Source organism: Prionailurus bengalensis, chromosome C1 (assembly GCF_016509475.1).
Source record: "Prionailurus bengalensis isolate Pbe53 chromosome C1, Fcat_Pben_1.1_paternal_pri, whole genome shotgun sequence".
Classification (NCBI taxonomy): Eukaryota; Metazoa; Chordata; class Mammalia; order Carnivora; family Felidae; genus Prionailurus; species Prionailurus bengalensis.
In genome coordinates, this window is record NC_057345.1 from 72,833,590 (window position 1) to 72,856,144 (window position 22,555).

General features: G+C 34.6%; 1 protein-coding gene across 1 annotated transcript in view; it reads right to left on the reverse strand.

Annotated features, from left to right (window-relative positions):
- COL24A1 (collagen type XXIV alpha 1 chain) overlaps positions 1 to 22,555 on the reverse strand; it is a 410,068-nt gene that overhangs the window by 292,863 nt on the left and 94,650 nt on the right. Inside the window, exons 14-19 of the mRNA XM_043575479.1 lie at positions 9,841 to 9,894; positions 7,562 to 7,606; positions 1,249 to 1,302; positions 1,127 to 1,171; positions 825 to 878; positions 508 to 561 (exon numbers count right to left, since the gene is read on the reverse strand). Coding sequence (XP_043431414.1) covers positions 508 to 561; positions 825 to 878; positions 1,127 to 1,171; positions 1,249 to 1,302; positions 7,562 to 7,606; positions 9,841 to 9,894 — 306 coding nt within the window. The remainder of the gene's footprint in view (positions 1 to 507; positions 562 to 824; positions 879 to 1,126; positions 1,172 to 1,248; positions 1,303 to 7,561; positions 7,607 to 9,840; positions 9,895 to 22,555) is intronic.

A 22,555-nucleotide genomic window follows, 5' to 3' on the forward strand; every position in this document is an offset into this window, starting at 1 on the left:
ACTACAGTATAAGGTATCCTTTCTTTTAAACTAATTGATGCCCAAAGATTAAAAAAAAAGACAAAGAACTAGAATATTTTTGCTCACAGAGTGTGACATGCTATCTTTTCTTCACAATACTTTTTTTTTAATGAAACATATTGGAATGAAAGATATTTGGAAAAATTAAAATAGTATTTAAGGTGTTTTATATTTTCTGTTTTAAACACTCCATGTTTACTTGAAATACTATCCATGATAGATCAACCAAGATCTTTAGGGCTCTCAGAAATTTGGCTTGGCCTGGGATGGGGGGCGGGGGCAGGAGGATGAGGTCCAATACTCTGTGGAATGTGAGCTGAAAACTTCAAGGATTAGCTGTACCCTAAAAACTGAAGAGAAAACAATGCCAGCCTGGTAGGCTTATATCTTACTTCTTATATTCCACTAATACCAACAATTGTCAAGACTCCTGCCATGCTGTGCACTTTGTGAATCATAAAGAACAAAGCAAAAGTTCAAACCTACTGAAGGTCCTGGCTTTCCTCTCATCCCTGGTGGTCCTGGAACACCAACAGCACCCTAAAAGAAGAGAATATTAGAGGAAAGATAGAAACTCTTACACCAAAAAAGGCAGATGTGCCTCTATTTATGAATTACTTAAAAAATTCATGGAATTAATCCAAGAAAACTGAGAAACAAGACATGTAAAACCATATTGATACCATATCCTAATAAACTACATGGTTAAAATAATGATTATTCCTTTCTTTTCAAAGAATTTATAGTTTTTCATGGACTTTTTTTTTTGTATTTCTATAAACTTAATGGTAAAAAAAAGTTACCTTGTCTCCAGGATACCCTGGTTCTCCTGGCTCTCCTGCAATGCCTTGCTCACCCTAGAGGGCACAATTTTATACAAAGACATTTAAGCAACACAAACATGGCAATATTATACGAAAGTACAAATGTTTATGGAAGAACAGCTTCTTTATTTTTCCTACTTCTGAGAAAAATTGTATAACTGACAGTGCAGATTGGATCCCATATATAAAAACAAAATATTTTATAAGTTGTGTTGACTGAAAAGAAAAAAAATAAATGTGATAAGAAATTAACTCTATGATAATGTAAATATTTAAATCACCTTATCACCTTTGATTCCAGGTAGGCCCTTATTCCCGGAAAGACCCTGAAAAACAGAGGAGATGTTTTGTGACATTGTAGAGAAATTAAAGGGAGATATCCATTATGTAGATACAGACATACCACAGGGCCAGGAATTCCAGAAGGTCCAAATGGTCCAATAGGGCCAACACTGCCCTGAAATGCAGTAAGACAGAAAGGCATCATTAAGCATACACTAGGATTAGGAAGAGAATAATGTAAACTTGATTAATTAACCCAGAACAGTTTGTCTCACTAAGTCCCTACATGTGCCTTGTTCTTCCACAATTTCTTTTTCTCTCCACATGTATAAATCATACCAATCTTTGAAACCTCAGTGAGGTCATCTACTCCCGGAAGCCTATTCATACTGGTCAAGTCCACAAGGATCCTCCCTTTCCTTTAGCCCCTAAAATGCTTAACTGCCCATCACATTCATCTTGAAATATTTCTCCAACTAGTTAAAATCTTGAAGATAAGGGAAATATTTTAGTGCCATGTTCTCGGGATGTATTTGATAAATGCTTCATTTGATCATCTTATATTTTTATTTCACCCATTTATTCAGGAAATACTTTTTGGGCAGTTACTATGTTCCAGGCATTCTAATGATTTTATTTCATGATCTGAAATTTGCAGACTGATAAAATACCACAATCTCAGGGATAAGCTGAGTACTGAATGAGACTACTCTTCTGGGCTTCTCTCATTCATTCATCATTTAACATTTGTTGGGCATAACATGTACACAGACACTGTAGAAGTGTTGAGGAAACAGATGAAAGAGACATGGTCAGCAATGCCAAGGTTCTCAGTTTAGTGCTCCAATGCAAGATCTCTCAAAAACATAACTACCACTATCATCTCCTGTAGGTAAGAGCCTTAGAAAAACTCCTCAAATACTTCATCTTAGAAGACAAAGGACAGTAGCCACAATAAGGGTATTTGAAAGTAAAATTTGAAAAAAATGGCTTGGGGATCACTTACAAGTTTTGTGTCAATGACACCTTCATTTTCCTTCTTTCTCTTACTACCTCCCTGTGCCTGGCTTCAAAGAACAAGTTGCTTTAAACCTCCCTTTTATGGTTCCCAAATGCTAAGAAACTCTTAAAGGTATATGTATCACAGTGCCAAAAAATGGTGCTCCTTTTAGTTATAATTCAAATTTCTCAGGAAAGCATCCCAGACCCTCGCTACCTTTTCTCTATTTCCATTTGTCCTTACTCCTCCTTTACGTCTCCCTCCTCCAAATCCTACATTCTAACCACAGTGGACTGTTTTCCATTGTCTGAACATGCTCTCTGCTCTCTCTTTTCACATGCTCCAAGCCTTTGAAGATACAGTGACCAATACTGAAATGGCCTTCTACTGCACTTCACTAGTGAACTAGCAATATACTGCACTATATACTTCCCCCCCCACCCCGTCTTTCTAGTCTGAGCATTCTATGGAAGCAGAAGCACGTTTTATTGATTTTTTTATTTTCCAGTTCCAACCTATAACTGACGCACAACAGATGTGAAATAAAGTGTGGGATGAATACTGAAGGACCTGTCCGAATAGCCAGAATAAAAAAGAAATAACAAGTGCTGGAGGGGATGTAGAGACAAAGGAACGCTTGTGCACAGTGGCAGAAATGCAAATGGGTACAGCCACCGTGGGAAAGAGTATGGAGGTTCCTCAAAAAATTGAAAGTAGAATTACCCTATGATCCAGAATTCTACTACTGGTATTTATCCAAAGAAAAGGAAAACACTAATTCAAAAAGCTATATGCACCCTATGATTATTGCAGCATTACTTACAAGAGCCAAAATATGGAAGCAACCCAAGTGTCCATCCATAGATGGACATAGATGTCCACATATTATATATATTAAATGTGTAATATATGTATTATATATTATACATATAAAAATACATATTGTACATATAATATATATAATATATATATGTAATGGAATATTACTCAGCCACTAAAAAGACTGAGATCTTGCTACTTGTAACACCCATGGATGCACCTTTTACCCTAGGGTAAAATCCTAAGAGAATAAAGAAAGTCAAATGCCATATGATTTCACTCATACATGGGATTTAAAAAACAAAACAAATGAACAAAGAAAAAAAGAGACAAACAAAAAACAGACTCATAAATACAGATAATAAACTGGTGGTTGCTAGAGGGGAGGTGGGTGGGGGGATGGCTGAAATAGATAAAAGGGATTAAGAGTACATTTATGATGAGCACTGAATAATGTATAGAATTGTTGAATCACTATATTGTACACTTGAAACTAATATAATACTCTATGTCAATTACACTTGAGTTAAAAAAAAACTAAAACAGTGATTCTAGAGCTCTATCTCCCAACATCAAAGAGCATTTCTAATAGTCTACATTTATAGAATACAAATTTCAGAATGGAAAATATGACATCTTTACTTCTAAGTGACTCCAAAAGCCTGTGAAATAGAACTAAGATAAATTATTTCCAACATGTTTAATCCTGAAATAAATGAGACTATGAGAAGTAAGGAGTAATACTTTCCAACTTAATAAACAGATATGCAATATTAATACATCCCTGACAAATTCTGTCAGTAGGAACAATTGTTCTTATAATTCCAGTGGCTAGTTTATGCAAAGTTCATAGCTTTAAAAATTATGAGAGTTTCAAAAATACAATAAACATTTCTGTTTGGAAATTATGCAGCAATAATCTATGCAGTATGGAAAAATATAAATAAACAAATACTTCTTTTTCATCCTGTTGTTTTTTTTTCTATAGGCAATAATATTATTAACTTTGTTTCAGTAAATATATCACTGTGTGGAGTCTAGTATCTTCAGATGAATGTACTTTGTATGCATAATCTACTATTTTACTTTTTAGTGACTCTAAAAGAGAAATCACAAAATAGTAAGTGTTGAAAAATATCAAAGTACATACATGTTATAAAAGATTTAGCAAAATAGAGAATTAAAAAGTAAAATGGTATGGATGTAGAAACCTCCAAGAGACATCAAACATTTTGTGGTATGTTACAAGTTGTGTGGAAAATCCTAGTCCTGAAAAACGATGGCTTTCTGAAAGCAACCCATGACAGGCTAAGAGCAGTTTTCAGTTCCACAAGGAAAATCTGAAGGCCTTCAGCACCCTCTCCCTACCATACTCCTTTTCCATGAGAAGTTGGAGCAGACAGGAGAAATACTTCCACGTATGGCAGCTTAGCTGTCTGGGATATAGCACCAAAGGGAGAAGAGCCTCTCACAGAGCCAGAAATAATAAAGAACTTTCGAGTCAAAGTGAGTCAAAGAAACAGAGCTTAAGGATAGGCTCTTCAAATAAAACCAGCAGCCTCTAGCCAATTAGAGCTCATATGAGTGAGCACAGTGTAGGGAAGACTGTGCAACCACACCCACCCACACTCACAGGTTAAGAAAGCAAATGACAATGACAACCAGTTGCATGGAAAAAATCACTTAGAGAAAGCTATATTATCTCTTGTCGGAAACTATACTTCCTGTATGAAAACAAGCAGATATAGGCTTGCAGATAAACTGGGTGAGCAAACTGTTTATTCTGAAATATAAAGGTTCTGTATCATCTTTCCCAATTATCTCCAAAACCTCAGCTCCTTCCATTCCGCTCCTATCCCCCCATACTTCTTAGGCTGCAATCCCCCAACTCCTCTTTGCATTTCCCAAACATTGCATTTTTTCCACTTCTTTTGTGCATTTAAGGATTCTTCTGCCTAAAGAGCCCCTTTCCTGTTTCTACTCCATTCCACTCATGCGCAAATTTCAAGATACGGTTAAAACACATCTCTTTTGCGAAGACTCCTCTCCCAAGATAACATAAATTGCTCCTTTCTCACTGGTTTTTAGTCCATGATGGCAGTGATCACATTATATGACATTGCTTATTTTTCCTTCTATTCCACTATATTATAATGTTGCTAAAAATGGAAATCTTGTTTGTAGTTTTAGGCCTAGCAAAAGTCTAGTTCAGCATTTGATACATAGTAGATGCTTACATTATGTGGATTAAAAAAATTAATAAATATAAAATGGAGGTAGAAATACCTGCTTTATCTACTTTACATCTCATTAAAGAACAAATGAGATATGTGTGTGAAAAGTATAAAGTACTATCCATATCAATGTAGAGATGAGGATTACAAAGATGACTGTTAGTATCATCAGCCATTTTCTCTTCTCTAGGATCTCTTCCCATCTACCAAAGGGTAAATTGAGAAAGAGAAAGGACAAAACAAAAACAAAAACAAAAACACACAGTTATTTTTACTAAGCACTATTATGTGTTAGAACTGTGCTAAGTCCTGGAACTGAAAAATGAGTAAGAGTTCAGTGTTAGATGCAAAAGGAGAGGGAAGTGTTTCCGGTAGACAAACAAGTGCAAAGGCCGTATCATAGGAAGGTTGCATGGCATCTGAGAATAAACGATTTTGCTAGTGTAAAAAGTATGTTCTCAGGGTGCAGATGAGAACCAAGATAGTCTGGACATGCTAAGAATTTTGGTCTTAAACTTCAGCAAAATAGCAGAAGCATGTGAGCTAACCAACTGATAGGTTAAAGGAAGAATGCAGAAAGAGTATCTTTGGAATCCAACTCCCTTCCCCAGCTTCCTTTCTCTCCCCATTGGGAAGGCCACTGACTACCACCTAGGGTTTGATCCTATTCTAAGTTCTGAGGAATAAAAATTAGTCCTTTGGATTTCACCTTCACATAGAGCTTCTTATGAAGCCTAAAGAAAACTCTTAAGATAAATGGCATTCATTTTAAGGTGATATAAATCTTAAGGAGGCGGTGTAGCACATGGGTAGGATTTTGGACTCTGGATTTGGATCACCTGGCTTCAAATCTAGGCCTAACACTCAGAACCTGCGTAGTCTTGGCTTGTTCTGAGAATTAAATGACCTAACATTAAGACTAGCACATGGCAAATACTAAATAAAAGTGAGATATTATTGCTGATTTTATTATTATTATTATACTAATAGTATCATGTAAAACAAAAGTTTAAATGTTATAGACTTAACTCAGGTTCTCTGACTCTTAATTCTCTACTGTTGCCAGCCCCAAATGGCTAGTTAAAACTTATTATGCTGATTTTTTCTATAGTTCCTATAACTGAATTCCTGATTTATTCCTTTGGTCAAGTTGTCACCTTCTGCCTTTGGGTAGTTAGGTTGGGCAGGGGCAGGGTGTGTGTGTGAATTTAAATGTAGAGTCAGAAGACCTGTGTTCAAGTTCAAGCTAAAAATAATTGTGGCTGTAATTTATGGCATAAAACTCTGGAGTCTTAATTACCTACTTCACATGTTAAAGCAAGCTCTAAGTTGATTTTTAGGGAAAATCTTACCTCTGCTCATGGTTACTTCCTATTTTTATATGGATATATTTCCTATTTTTATATGGATACATAGTTTACTTTTAAGATTCTATTTTCATTAGGCTACTTACAGTTCATAAAAGTGTGTCAAACATGCCTTTAGCTCAGCTGGCTGTTAAGCTACATGGTTCTAAATTTATATAAAATATCTGCAATTTATATTGCTGTCATGAACCATAAGCTTGACTGACAGAAATATATTTATGAAGACACAGCAGAAATAGCAGTCTAATAGCAGTCTGTTTGCTTCAGTGAATAAACTTTATCAGGTAACTATCTGGAGTACATTGCTTTGGCCTTCATAGAATTGCTTTTACTAAACTGTACTTTGCCTACATCAGAAACTCCAGTGAAACTCAGAGTTAAATTCACTGAATTAAACTGATTACATGGACAAATAATATAGTCACTTCTATTATTAGTATAATAAATAAATTGGGCATTAATATGTTTAGCAGCATTAATAAAGTACAACTACTACCTTTTGTTCAGGATGTTTCCTAACCATTTATTCAATTTTATTCCAGAAATAAAGTCTATAGTTACCATGTGCTGTGATGTGGTGTGGTATGGTATTTAGACCTATCTGTATCTATCCAGACCAGATGGTATGAAAGACTATTTCAAAGGAGAGAAGTGGCTGTTCTATGTCATGCGTTTGAAGAAACTGAGTCTTAAGTTACCGATTAATGTACATGTGTACACATAAATCTGTAGAAATTTGTTATTGTAGGTTATCAAATTTGTTATTTGTTATTGTAGATATTTGTTATTGTAGGTTATGTGTACACATAAATCTGTAGAAATGTACATGTGTACACATAAATCTGTAGAAATTTGTTATTGTAGGTCTAATTTGCACATCGGATGGGAAAACACATTTGTACAAGTCTCATACCAGCAATGACAACAAAGCGTCTCATTTTTCTAAAGATTTTAAAATGCATCTAACAAATATAAACACAATATTTTATAAGAATGGTAATAGTTGATACTTACTCTAAGCCCAGGAAATCCTGGAGGGCCAATGCTACCTACAAGTCCCTATGTAAAAGAAATGTGCAAAGTTGGTTAAATATGATTCCAGACTATGAAGAGTGTTTTCTAAAGACAAAAACTTTTAGGAAAAAAAAATCAAATTTTACCCTCTTCTACAGCTAACCTCTTATTCTTCCCTACTCTTATGTATCCTCCTAAGAAGTGCAAATCTCTGGTGGACATTTATGTTCTTCAAAAATGCCCTTGGCTCCATGCTTTTGGATGCCAGGACTATGACCTAGCCTAGGATATAGATTGTTTGATGTCTTTTATGTCGCTAATAAAGGAAGTAAAACCCATAAATAGTCAGCAGTATAGACATAACCAGCCTATATATTGTATAAAAGGATAGGTGGTCAGCATATACAGTTAGAAGAACATTTTCAGATAGTTTAAAACACTCTCCACTCTTGAAGTACAATATTTAGATTCTCTACACTTCAGTTTTCTCATTTACAAAATAGGAAAATAACATTTGCTCTCACTGTTTTAAATCACAATGAAAACTGTCATAATGCATAAAAGGTGTTGAAAAATTTCTCACAAATATAAGAAATTACCAATACCATTAATTATGCATATAACAAAAGAGATTTTAAGTCAATATTAATTTTTCCAGTTGATTTGTGATGGTCTTTTGGACTTGTCATTACAGTCCTTATGGTAATTCCTAACCCACTCCATGTCAGTGTTACATCATTTACATGATACAAAGTACAAGAACAGCACCTGCCTTTGCAAGTTGTTTTGAAATTAAGGCACAGTATAAAATATAAAGAATTATGAATGAATAAACAAAAATCCAGTTTATTCTTCTATGTTAAAGATATTAAAGCCTGAAAATGCTCTTCAAGAAGCATTATATTTAAATAAAGAGTAGATTTCAAAAAGACACATTTCATATATGGTAGAAGTCCAACTCTAACAAACTTCATGTATACTGAATGGACTGACAAAAAAATTAAATAAGATGGCTTCACAGTAGTTATGCAAGTACATAAATGGTATGAGAAAATGAGAAATGGTAAGAGAAAAGTAAATAATGCTTACTTTATTTTCTATTTTATTTATTTATTTATTTATTTATTTATTTATTTAGAGACAGAGACAGAGACAGTGTGAGTGGGAGAGGGGCAGAGAGAGAGAGAGAGAGAGAGAGAGAGAGAAAGAGAGAGAATCCCAAGCAGGTTCTGTGCTGTTAGAGCAGAGCCTGACATGGGGCTTGAACTCACAAAACCATGGGATCATGACCTAAGCTGAAATAGAGAGTCGGATGCTTAAATAACGGAGCCACCTAGGTGCCCCAATAATGCTTACTTTATTACTCTTGAAATGAAAAGTTCCCCAGAATCAAGGGCAAGAAAAAGATGGTAAACATTCTACTTAAAATATCATGCAGGTTTTTAGCAATTTCTTTGGAGATCAGTTCTACTCTTATCTGCCAAGCCTCACAACGACTAAAACTTTGACTAAATTAACTGAATAAACTAATAAAGTCATAATTTAGAAAAGCAAATTAAAAAGAAATATTTTCTAACACTTTAAGTATAAATACCTAAATATAGGAACTATTCTCAATTTAGGCTAAACGGACTTAGTGGTTGACTCTTATTCACCTTAAAATCTTATTAAAAGAGTATGTTCATGGAATAGATTGGGAGGTATTTGCTAGATGCTCTTTGAGAGCAAAAAAGTTTAGATTTTTCTACCTAGCATCAAAAAAACGACAGTCTATCACCATTCTTTGACAATATATTTAATTATAGAATGGTAACTCCCTAACCTGAAAATAATAGCTGAAAAATCCCAAAGGAGAAGATTTCTCTATAAATAGATACATAAAAGTCAGGTAGATCAATGACAGGTTTGAGTCAAAAAGCAATCACTGAGAGCACAATTTTTACATGAGGCTTGTTGGTACATTCATGTACATGAAAGACTTCTCCTCACCCCCAAAATATGTCTTATGTTCATATATTTCTAATATTTTACTTAAGCAGTTACATTTAACATGGCCACAAGAATTAATTTTGATGATTATATCCCAAGACAGAATTTACTCAGAACATTTTTGTTTTATTTCCCACAATGAAAAATTACAAACTGTAATGTGCACAGAGGTATCAAAGCTTTCTGGCCAATGATGCTTATGTGAATGTCATAGTGAGGATGGCAAATGTAGGTGCTGGGGCATCTGAGTGATGTCAGATTGCAAGGCTGGACCATCACAGTGTACTCACAGGACTGCCATCAGGCCCAGCAGGGCCTCTGTCTCCAAAGTCACCTGGAAAACCCTGGACCAGGGAAAAAAGAAGAAATGCCATTAAAGCCAACATAGATAAAGAATTCATTTTTGTTCTGTTTACTGCTAAGGAATTTGCTAATAGGAAATATTTATTTCCTAACTTTTAAATTGTAGTGCAAAAAAACTTACATTTGTTTTGCATAATACTTCATTGCTTTTGTTAAGTATACTATTTCTATGATTTGCAAAAATTATTTTAGAAGTCACATAATATATACAGAAAACTAAATTTGAGAAAATATACATTTGTTCATTATTATATAAAGAATCACTGAATGAGAGGGAACATAAAGATTTCTTCCTACCAATCCATTAGTTCTCTCCACTATTTCATGCTGGTCCTACACGCACATCATAAAGAATAAAATGACTAATGTTATTTAAGTATGTACATAACACATTTACCATGGGCTAAGGGCTTTAAACAGTTTAGTATACACACACTACTTCATTTTATCTTCATAACAGATCAAATTAATGAATATTAATATCCTCATTTTGCATTTGAGAAAACTGGAGCACAAAGAGCTTAAGTCACTTGTACTCGCTAGTGATGAGCAGGACTGAGATTTGAGTGGAGAAAGTCTGAACGCAGAGTCACGTTTTTTCTTCTATTCTATACTGAATACTTTAGCTCATCATTTCAAGATATGATAAACAGGTAAAAAAATATCATCTCAGTACTGTATTATTGGGGAAAGCCATAATGCACATAAATACTGCAACCATAAAATGCAGTGCCACTGAAAATCAAACTTCCTCAATGCCTGCTGAGGAAGGATTCTACATTGTAAAACTATGAAGGATAGTAAAGTGACACACTTTCTTATTGCATAGTCTTTTGTAAAATAACTCAATCGCTCAGTTACTTTTACTTTAATACTAAAATTTTTCTCTAAAGATTTGCCACTAGACTTATCAGCTTTAAAGCTCTCTGTTTAAAGACTACTTTGCAAAATAATTTGTAGGATTTATTATAATCAACAGTTTAATAACATTCATTTGTAAATTTGTTATAAGCCTAACAAAAATTGAAGTACGTTAAAGTCTTATAATCTCTTTATTAGGCAAGCCAGTTATTAAATATCTATTTAATAGATTGCCAAAATCACTGGTTCACTAGTACACACATGAATGCACAAAATTTAAAAGACAGTTTAGCAATGGAAAAAGAAGTATGATATTTCTAAAACATAGTTAACTCATACTAGAAGCAGTTTTTCTTATTCTGTAATCAGAGGATAATGCAAAAACCATCTGCATAGTCAAACATAGTGTAGCCATAACCTCTTCAAAGTCAGTTGAAGTTCAGGCAGGCATTTTGCTTTCCTTGTCCTTGGAAGTCAGATTCTGTTGTCAACAAGCTCACATATCGGCAATACATCATACTATTCGGTATGAGCTAATAATGACATTTCAAAGTATTTATGATGTACAGGTAATGGAAAAAGTAGAGGAAAAATTCTGTAATAAATCTGAAACAGAAGAAATGATTGATTTTTTAGATAGATCATAAGTAGGTTTTTCAGAAAGCTCAGTGAAATAATAAAGACTGGGGCACATTTTGCATGATTCCATTAATGTGAAGTGTCCAGAACAGGCAAATCCATAGACACAGAAAACAGATTAGTGGTTTCCTAAGGCTGGTGGTGCAGGGAGAATTGGGCAGTGACTCCTAGCAAGTACAGGGTTTCTCTCTGGGTGAAGAAAAGGTTCTAAAACTAGTCTGACAGCTACACTACTCTGTCAATATAACAACAAGCACTGAATTGTACATTTTAAAAAGGTGAATATTATGGCATGTGAATTAGATCTCAACAGTTTTTCACAAAAAATGAAGACACAATCAGTCTGAACAAGGAGCAGAGAGAAACCATCCTTGGGGACTCACTCAGGATTGCTCTCTGGGACTGATTGGCCCCATCCTCATCCAGTAGGAGGAGCTGCTCTCCAGTTCAGCTTTCCATAAAACTAGTGATTTTTATGCCCCAGGAGGGGAAAGGGGGGAGATCAATTCTTCACTTAGAACAAAACCTGCACATACATAATAAATAATAAATTACTTATTAATTTCAACTACCTATTCTCCTGGTAGTTCAACAAAATATATAATAAATATTAGGTGTTCAACTTGACTTTGCCCCTGAAACAATTTAATTAAACTGAGTATTATCTACTTTTAAAATTTTTATGTACCATTTCTCCTCTCACTTCGCTACCCATTAAATGTTTCACTTCATTCTTAATTCTCTAGTCTAGACAGAGATCATTTGTTTTATAATTTTTAGTCCTTTGTACATGTTGACCATTGTGTCATCGATTTCCGAATTAATTCCTATTAAATCTAGACACACTTTCCTGTTTAATGAAATGTAGCACAGCTAAAACCACAAAAAAAAACATAATTATATTTGGCTATGTACTGGACATTTTATTTTAAAAAACATCATGCCAATGTTTTATGTTGTTAAAAATGCCATTGTTTCCTTTTTATCAGTTGTATTTTGCATGGAATTTATCTATTACACGCATGATTTTTTTTTAATCCAGGAGAGGTTCTGTATTCCTTAAATTAGGAACCTAAAAGTTTGCAGCCACAAATCTTCATCGTCAAAAACGTATCTTAAAAGACTCATAGTGAAACATGGAACAATAGTGACAAAACACTTTGTCTTTGAACTTAGAATACAAAAGATAGTTTCTACAGTTTCTTTCTCCACTGGAAAGAATTTGTTATAAAATGCAATACTAGATTTTCTCTCATATTTACCTAGTGGAAAATTATAACCATTAATTTAAATCGAATTGTGCTTCCCTAGAAATATATTCACACTGCCAAAGGATTTAATAACCATTTTCCAGGATTATTGTCCATAGGGAAGCTTGAGTTTTTCCCTTTCTTGTCCCATTTGCCAATTTCATCAACATAGTAACTGTCTACTAATGGGCAAGCCAGAGTTGCACTGCTCCTTCTGTGTTGTGTATAATTCTCTTTTTTTTTCCATTTTTTCCATTTTCATTGTTTTCATCAGTTATAAAATTTTCTTTTATAAAGAATATGACATTCCAGGAAATTCATTTGATTTCTTCAAGTTGTGAAAAACTTTCTTGCTTATCTCCAGTTTGGTCAATATAGTGGACAGACTTTAAGGTGACATCCAATGATTCCAATGCTTTATGTGATACCCACCCTCTGAGTGTGGGTCGGACTATGATTGGCTTACTCTAACCAATAGAGTGCAGCACCGCTGGCGGGATGTCATGGATGTGATTATGTTCTACTATATAAGACTCCATCTTAGCAGCCTGGAACTAAAAACTTCCCTTGTGAGCTTGATGGGGTAAGCAGCTGTGTTGGAGATGCCCACATGGCAGGGAATTGTGAGTGAACTCTAGTAACCGTGGACACTCCATAGGACCTAAGGGTGGCCTATACACAAGAGCCAGCAAAAATCCAGGGCATTCAATTCCACATCTTTAAAGAAATGAAGTCTTCTCACAACCTGAATGAGGCTGGAAGTGAACTCTCCCCAAGACAAGCCTCCAGATGATCTTGCAGCCAGCTGACACTTTGATTATAGCCTTGTGACCCTGAGCAGAAGACTGGGTTAAGTAGTACCTGGACTCCCTACCCCAGAGAACTGTGAGGAAATAAATGGGTGCTGTTTTAAGCCACCAAGCTTGTGATATTTGTTATGCAGCAATAGAAAGCTAATAAAATTGGTAATTAAATCTTTAAATAGAGAATGTATAAAGTCCAATTTGCAAATTTTACTAAATGGTATTGTTCAATATAAGACTATTTGCATTGTTTCTAGAGTTTAAAAACTTAAATAGATCACATCTCTGAAGACTTTCTATGGCTTTTTATTTTCTATTGCAAATTATAATTACTATCAATATTAGTTAAATTAAAATTTTATATTCACTTAACATTTTAAAAATTTAATCTAAATATCTATATTTTAAAAACTTCATTCTAGCATTTCATATTCATCTACTTGCTAATGTAAAGAATTTTTATTATGTTTCATGAAATTTGTGTCTATAGTTATGAAATGCAAATTTAAGAGTAATATGAATTGCTTAATAATTTAAAATATTTCAGTCTCGGGGCGCCTGGGTGGTGTAGTCAGTTAAGCGTCCGACTTCAGCCAGGTCGCGATCTCGCGGTCCGTGAGTTCGAGCCCCGCGTCAGGCTCTGGGCTGATGGCTCAGAGCCTGGAGCCTGTTTCCGATTCTGTGTCTCCCTCTCTCTCTCCCCCTCCCCCGTTCATGCTCTGTCTCTCTCTGTCCCAAAAATAAATTAAAAATGTTGAAAAAAAATTAAAAAAATAAAATAAAATATTTCAGTCTCTAAGTGTAGCTGTTGCAAATACTGCACTAACGTTATTACCTCTGAAACCATAAATCATAACATAAAAAGAAAGAAGAAAACAGAAGTCTGCATTATCAGGAAACAGTACTTCATTATACAGGATTCTATTGCATTCATACTGAAAGGAGAATTAGCTAAGCTAATTAATTCATCTTTCCTTTTAAAAAAAATTTTTTTTAATGTTTATTTATTTTTGAGAGAGACAGAGCACAAGCAGAGGAGGGGCACAGAGAGAGGGAGACATAGAATCCAAAGCAGGTTCCAGGCTCTGAGCTGTCAGCACAGAGCCCAACGTGGGGCTCAAACTCACAAACCGCGTGATCACGACCTCAGCTGAAGTCGGACGCTTAACTGACTGAGCTACCCAGGCATCCCTCATCTTTCTTTTTACCAAGGTGCTTCGATGGCCGGCTCAAATCCTCTCCACAATCTTGAGCATTTTCTGTCTCTAATTTTGGCAGTGGACCACCTACTAATTTCATGGCATTCACACATGAGATTATAGGCCACAGAAATGGAGAAGAATTTCTCTGAGGCCTGAAGACACTAAACAGCTTCAAAGATGGACCACCATGATTCTCACTTCCTGATATTAATGCCTTTGTGTATTCCCCTCTCATTTGGAATCATGGCTGGCCCACGTGGCCAACAGAATATAGATGTACAGTGTGACTTCTGAGGTTAGGTCATAAAAGGCACTACACATTCCACCTTGCTCTCATGGACCACTTTATTTTGGTGCAAGCCAACAACCATGTCCTGAGGACACTCAAGTTGCCATGTGGAGAGGTCCCTATGGAGAGGAAATGAGATCTTCCAGCAAGGAATTCCCAAATTCCCAGTCCACAGAAACTCTGAAAAATAATACATATTTAAATAAATATATATATAATTGTTATTTCAAACCACTAATTTGGAGTAACAGGTTATATAGTAATAGATAATACATAGTAACAAGAGTGATGGTCTAGGATGATCGGTCATATTGCTCCAATGCTAACTGCTGGGTCCTGAGTGACAGAACCACTCATGTGTTTTGTTTTGTTTTGGTTTTAATACATTTACTTTCTTTGTGATGTACAGGGTCCTCAAAAGTGCCGAGCCCAGATCAAGTTTCTCTCTTGCCTGGGTCTAACAATGGTATTGTTATCAAACATGGTAGTTATCAAACGCTAAGAACTATTCTAGACTTAGTATGCTTGCATATATGTTTGGTGTTAATATTTTAGAGTGTAGGTACTATACTTGATAGTATGCCTAAATATCTTAAAACAGTGGAAAACTTACAGCTTACACAATCTTGTAAAATGATTATTTCCCTAGTTGTTTACAAAGAAATTGGAAAAATACTGCATACAAAATAATTAGGAAAATATGGGAACCAAAATAACCATAAAATACTAATGACTACATTTATGGAATTTAAAAAAAATATAAGCAATGCAAAATTTTTTTGTTAAAGGCCACAGTTAACTATGAACATACTTTGTTCTTTTCAGAAAACAATGGTTCAGAAACAACATATTCAATCTAAAGTAGAGATAAATAAGAAATATTATAAAGACATATACACTAAACAGACATTACCAACAAAAACAGAAATTCAACTTTTCCCAAGACTAAGCGTTGAAAAGAGAAGATCAAACTAATTTGTCTAGGATTAGAAACAATAAAATAAAACCTGGTAGTTAATTCTACACATTCTACACATGAATAATTATTACCATGAAATCATGATATTTTTAAATCGTTCAAAAATAAAGCACAATTACTATAGGAAAAGGCTAGAATGTTACGTACTCTGTGAAGATACAGTCTTTCCCCCTTTCTTTTCACCTTCCTTTTCATCACAGGTAGGACAATTTGATCCACATTTCAAGGGTTGACCATGTCTTGTTGGCTAAAACTAATTTTAAACTTTGGTAGGAATTTAAGGAGTTCCAGCCCAATCCTCAGAAATTGAACATCAAGTCAGGCTTATGGTTATCCTAGTGATGATCTGGGCCTCAATTCTCATTCATGTTCCTACTTTGTTCTTTTATTTTCCCCGTTTTTTTTTTTAATTTAAATTTTACTTACTTAACATACAGTGCAATATTGGTTTCAGGAGTAGAATTCAGTGATGCATCACTTACATACAATACCCAGTGCTTCTCGCAAGTGTCCTCCTTAGCACCCATCACATATCCAGTCCTTCTCCCACCCACCTCTCACTGTCAACTCTTGTTTTTTTCTCTATCATTAAGAGTCTCTTGTGGTTTTTTTCCCCCTCTCTTCTCCTCCCCCTCTGTCATCTGTTTTGTGGTTCTTTTTTTTTTAAAGTTTATTTATTTATTTTAAGGGGCGCCTGGGTGGCTCAGTCAGTTAAGCATCCAACTTCGACTCAGGTCATGATCTCACAGTCAGTGGGTTTGAGCCCCGGGTCAGGCTCTGTGGTGACAGCTCAGAGCCTAGAGCCTGCTTTGGATTCTGTGCCTCCTTCTCTCTCTCTGCCCCTCCCCTGCTCACTCTCTGTCTGTCTGTCTCTCTCTCTCTCTCTCTCTCTCTCTCTCTCTCAAAAATAAAATTAAAAACATGAAAAAAATTTTTAAGTTTATTTATTTTTGAGACAGAGAGAGAGAGTGCACTCATGCCAGCATGAGTGGGGGAGGGGCAGAGAGAGAAGGAGAGAGAATTCCAAGGAGGCCCTTGCAGTCAGCATGGTGCCCAATGCAGGGCTCAATGCCATGACCATGAGATCATGACCTGAGCCAAAATCAGTGGTCAGATACCTAACCAACCAACCGGACCACCCAGGAGCCCCATCTGTTTTGTTGTTCTTAAAGATTGGGTATCATCTGTACTCCAGTTGTGGGAATTGCAATCTACCTTATTCTTGTGTCCACAAAGCACTTTTGGTATACATTATGTTCTATCCCTTGTTCATAAGGACCCCACCTTATTCTTGCCATTTTTCAACACCAAGAACACAGTCCCTGAACCCAAGCCAACCCCTGTGGGCATATTTGCACTCACATTCCTGACTTTGATAACCTACAAGACTGAGTTTTCCCTTATGTTATCTGCACTGAAAATAACTGCCTGCCTGAATTTTCACCTGTTAGTGTTATATCTCTATGAAATCATGCTCTGCCTGGACGTCCCCCAAATTACCAGCTATAGTTCTTTGAGTGTCTCTCTTCTCTGTACCTATCCCAACCTGAATGGTGGGTTTAATTCAAAGTCCTGTCTCTTCCATACATCTTGTCAAGCTATAGTTAGCCAAATATAGTCACTATAGACTACAACCAGTAAGTAAAAATCAGAAAAAAACAGTTTTCTTAAAAGCGACAGAATCACTTAAAAATTAATAACAATTTTTCAGAATGCTCTAGCAACAGTAGTACTTTCTCTAGGATCAAATTAACTACAACCTTTTCCTCAGACAAAATACTGTCTCCAAATTCTTGATAAAATGTATGTATCTGAGACACTACTGTGCAATACGTATTTAAGACTATCCTGGGCTAAGGATAGAAACTAATAACAGATGTCTAACAGAAGGATTTTATATTCTGAAATTCTAACACTAGAGTTAGAAGCCAAAATACAGTTTACTTTAAATAGACTCTTCTAACAAGATGATGTATGAGAAAAGAGGAGGAGACAGTTCTTTCTATAGTTAGAAAAGTAAACATCTCTGAAGTCCAGGTAGCTTACGGGTGTTATTTTGTCTACTATTCTAAGACTATGATATTTTGATTTTCATAGGAAGAAAACTAAGTACACTTTTTCTTTGTCAAACTTTAATGTAATATGATTTGATTACTTATAATGTATTCCAATCAGGCCTGCAAAACTCCTTTGAAAAGTCTCTATATTTTGACAACAATTTTCTAGGCGTTGTTGAGAGTAAATTCCAGCTCCAATTTCATGTTTATCTTCAATCCCGACAAGTCAGTTCTAGCATAAATATTTTAGCTCTGTGGAGTAATGTAAATTTGCATAACCAACTTAGTACAACAAAGAAACTACTGATTAAATCGGTCCGGGAGCCATGTAAAATGCTTCTTTAAAAGCAACTATAGAATTTCCTGATTGTGGTACTACAGAACGAAGTCTGAAAACTTTGAGTTAAAAAGGAAGCTGCTTACAACTGGGTAGTACATATAAAATTTGATGTTGACAAATATATATGAAACCTCTCCCTGCCTTCCCTTTTTAACAGTGTTCTTTTTTTCTATTATAAATCAGTGAATAACTGATGCTTTTAAAGAATCTGGCTCATCAGATATGTTCCAAGAAGCTTTTCAAATAGATAGCAAAGCATATAAAATAGAATGGTAGCTCTATGGTATTTAAAAGAGTCTTGACCAATAAAGATCATCTACTACCTTGTAGATTGTGGTACTACCTGTGGAGATCTCTTCCGAAAGAACCTGAGATGAATTCAAGTTATACCCACAGATAGCAAAAAGAATGGATGAATAGCACTTACAGCCCCATAGCTGTCCTCTAACATAACTGACAATAAGGATTTTGATCTAACTTTTTTGATTTGTAATATGTAGGGATTGTAAGAGGAAGGAAAGAGGTAAGAGCTATAATATCTCAATAGCCAAAAGTATGAGTACACAAATATTGACTAATATGTAACTGATTACATGAGGTCTTAAAAAATAATTGTAATGATTATTAGTAAGTACCTTTTACTAGGATCTTGAAATGTGTTAATATAACTACTTTTATATACTCTGGTCCTAAAATATACCCAATTTCCAGCAAAATCAGTTTTCATACATTGTCTGGTTGAAAAAACAAAAACACATTGTGTTATAAATTTCAACTCAATCTATAAATACTGAATAAAGACAACGTTTTACTTGGGGAGAAATTTTCTGGGAAGTAAGATTTAAAATGAGATAACGTTTAACCCAAACACTAACTTTAAAAATAGCAGTATGAAGCTAAATACCAAATAACTCTTGGACAACCAAAATGATATGTTATTTTGAAATGTGTCCATTTTCAATAGCTTTAATATAATATTTATACTATTTAGGAGAAGATATCTCTTACTTGTAAGTCTATCATTTCATTAAAAAAATACAGATGTCGCTAAGGAAGCTGATTCATAACAACTTAATTCCATAGTCAGTGTTTACTCAGGAAAAGAAGTGATGATTTGGCTGGCAGAACAAGCTACAGTAGCAGAATAGCAAGTCTTCTGAGCCTAAGTTCAATAATGTTACTATATCACTGAAATATTTTGGATAGGATTTTTACTACTTCTCTATGTTTCTGTGCTATATGTATATAGCATATGATTTCTCTATATAAGAGAGAGATATACATATTAACATTTTGTTAAACTGTTTATATCAAACACACAGCTTTGGTATATAAGTTAGAAACTGACTCAGATGTGCAAAGAAGGTCATGTTAATATTTACAAAGGCCTAAACTTGGATTTTGAAGCTTTCTATGCCTATTTTGACTGTCAAAGTGTTTCATACCATACATAGTACAGAAAGTGAAGTAATTTCATTTTATCAGCTTCTGGCCATAATTTCAGAGACTTTAAAAACCTGTGTAAAATATCCCATAAACGTTATGGAATTATCTAAAAAGGGTTACTAGTTTTCTACAAATTACATTGTAAAATTACTTCAAACTGAATCATATTCTATGTTTGTAAGACTGCATACTTCTATCTACCTAAAATTTAAGGAAATGAGAAAATTTAACACAGAGAAAGAATAATCAGATTAATTAAAGGGGAGTGATAATTATAATAAAGTACATCTTCTAATATTAATACTAATGATCATAAATGAAATGACATGGGATCCACATAGCAGTACCCTAACAAAGCATGAACCCACACTTCTAAATAGCTCTGAAGTCAGCAGAAATTTTGAATTAACAATCCTTGACATATGCATAGCCAAAAGTTTCTTAGATACAGGTACTTTTAGATTTCAGTATTTCTACGACTTCTGTTATATTCTTTCAGACATATAGATTTCTGTCATCGTCTTTATGGTGGCCTGGGATGCTTTAGTTCTGCAGCTGTGTTTGAATATCAACTTCATAAATAATAACAAATATTATACATAATTTAATCAATTACCAAGAAAAAAATGGCCATATTTATATTCCACACACCTAATATTTTCCACACCAGAAAGTGGACACATCATCAAAAGGTATTTTCCTTTCACTGCTATTAAAACAGTAATAAGTAACCATTCTTCTCATGGAACATTAATAATCTAAATTGAAATAAAGTTTCCCATGATGCATAATATCCCATGCTAATACGTTTGCCCTTATTTAATGTCAAAGCTATTTGAAGATGATTTTACTTGTAATAAACAGAACATAGGGGAGCATTTATACATAAGATACTATTCTAGAACAGTGTCTGAGGTCAGCATTGGCATAATTTGACTTGCGGCTGTAACTGTATCTTAAAGTACTGTGATTTCCTCATAAACATGGCCAAATAATTTAGTGGTAAAACCAAGAAAAAGTACATATAGCATACATGACATATTACAGCACCAGACAGATTTTCTACTATAAACACTGTTTAGAATGGGATACATATGTTTTCCAAATATAATTTTCCCAAGGATCTAAATCTGTGACAAGGGCATATGTTTTTAAAGGAATAAAATTTTACAAATTTTATAATATAAAGAACAGTGAGATCAACCCCGCAATCACTCCATTCATTATTTTTCCAATGTTTTCTTGAACTTCTCTTTTGAATTCAATAGCATCTGTGGGATAATTTTATAATTCTTTAGAGAGTAAAAAACCAGAAGCTATCTATAAATTTCCATGGATAATTTTATAGCTCATGATAGAGTAGGAAACTAAAAATTACCAATACATTTTCAAGATAAAGTTAATATCCACAGAAATCCAGCCATATTAATAAATGAAGTTGGTAGCTATGTAAGTGGCATATTACAAGGGCTTTGGGAAAATACTCTATTTTCTCAACAATGCCTAAAATTCCACCATTGCAGATTACTTAATTTGTCTTAAACTACACTTATAATATAATTACTAATGGGTAAGGTAACAGTGGAAACATTAGAAGTAATTTACATAATAACCATAAATAACTTTATTCATTCTTTCACTAATGTCATACTTTGATAGGAGAAAAAAGGAAAAAAATAAAGATGAAGAATGGAGAAGACAAGAATAAGGAAGATAAATTTCACCTACTGTCAATTTTGAGACAGCCTAAATCTGCAGTTAGATAGATATTTGCACATGATAATTAGAGAGGTATTTCTGTTGGGGTATATACGAGGACTTAAACAAAAAGAAATAACATTTTGCAGTGTAATGGAGTGTAATTAAATGAGATGGTATATAGAATATTTATCAGAGTGCTTAAGAACTAAAAATGGTGATGGTAACAATAAATGCTGGAAGATTAGCTTTAAAGTTGAATATAGATGTAAGAAAACAAAATGGCTGGCTTATTTTTAATTTCTTGACAGTTTGGTAAGCTTTTCTTATTAAATTGAATTTTTGTTTTAAGTTTATTCATTTTGAAAGATGGAGCCTGCGCAGGGGAGGGGCAGAGAGAGAGGGAGATACAGAATGTGAAGCACGCTCCAGGCTCTGAGCTGTCAGCACAGAGCCCAGCCCGATGTGGGGCTTGAACCTATGAACTGAGGTCACGACCTGAGCTGAAGTTGGATGTTCAACCAACTGAGCCACCCTGGGACCCCAATAAATTGAAATCTTTAAAGTGCAACTTTAAAACAATGTTCTTCTAAGCAGTGTGGGTAGCAGACAGCCTGGGACCCCAATAAATTGAAATCTTTAAAGTGCAACTTTAAAACAATGTTCTTCTAAGCAGTGTGGGTAGCAGACAGCAGAAATACCTAAGGAGTAAGGAAAAGGATCCTGGGTTTATATTCAGAGAAGCTGAGATAAATTCCTGGTTTTACCACCATTATCTACGTGATGCTGAGCAAGTCTTTGAACATCACTGAGCCTCACTCTCCTCACCTATATAACGGTGACGTTAATAGCGATTCTAATCTACCGTCAAGAAATACTGCAAAACTCGAGAATAAAATGCTTTAAAAGGATATGAATATTCTGGTGAGATTTGTTCTCTTTTACAATTATTATCAAGCCTTTTTTATACATACCAGAATTTTAGAAAAGCTGTTATGAAAAACCCCATTTCCTTCCTAATAGACTAGAGAACACAGTGTAGCACAGAAAGTGTTACCCTAATAAATACCTCTGGATA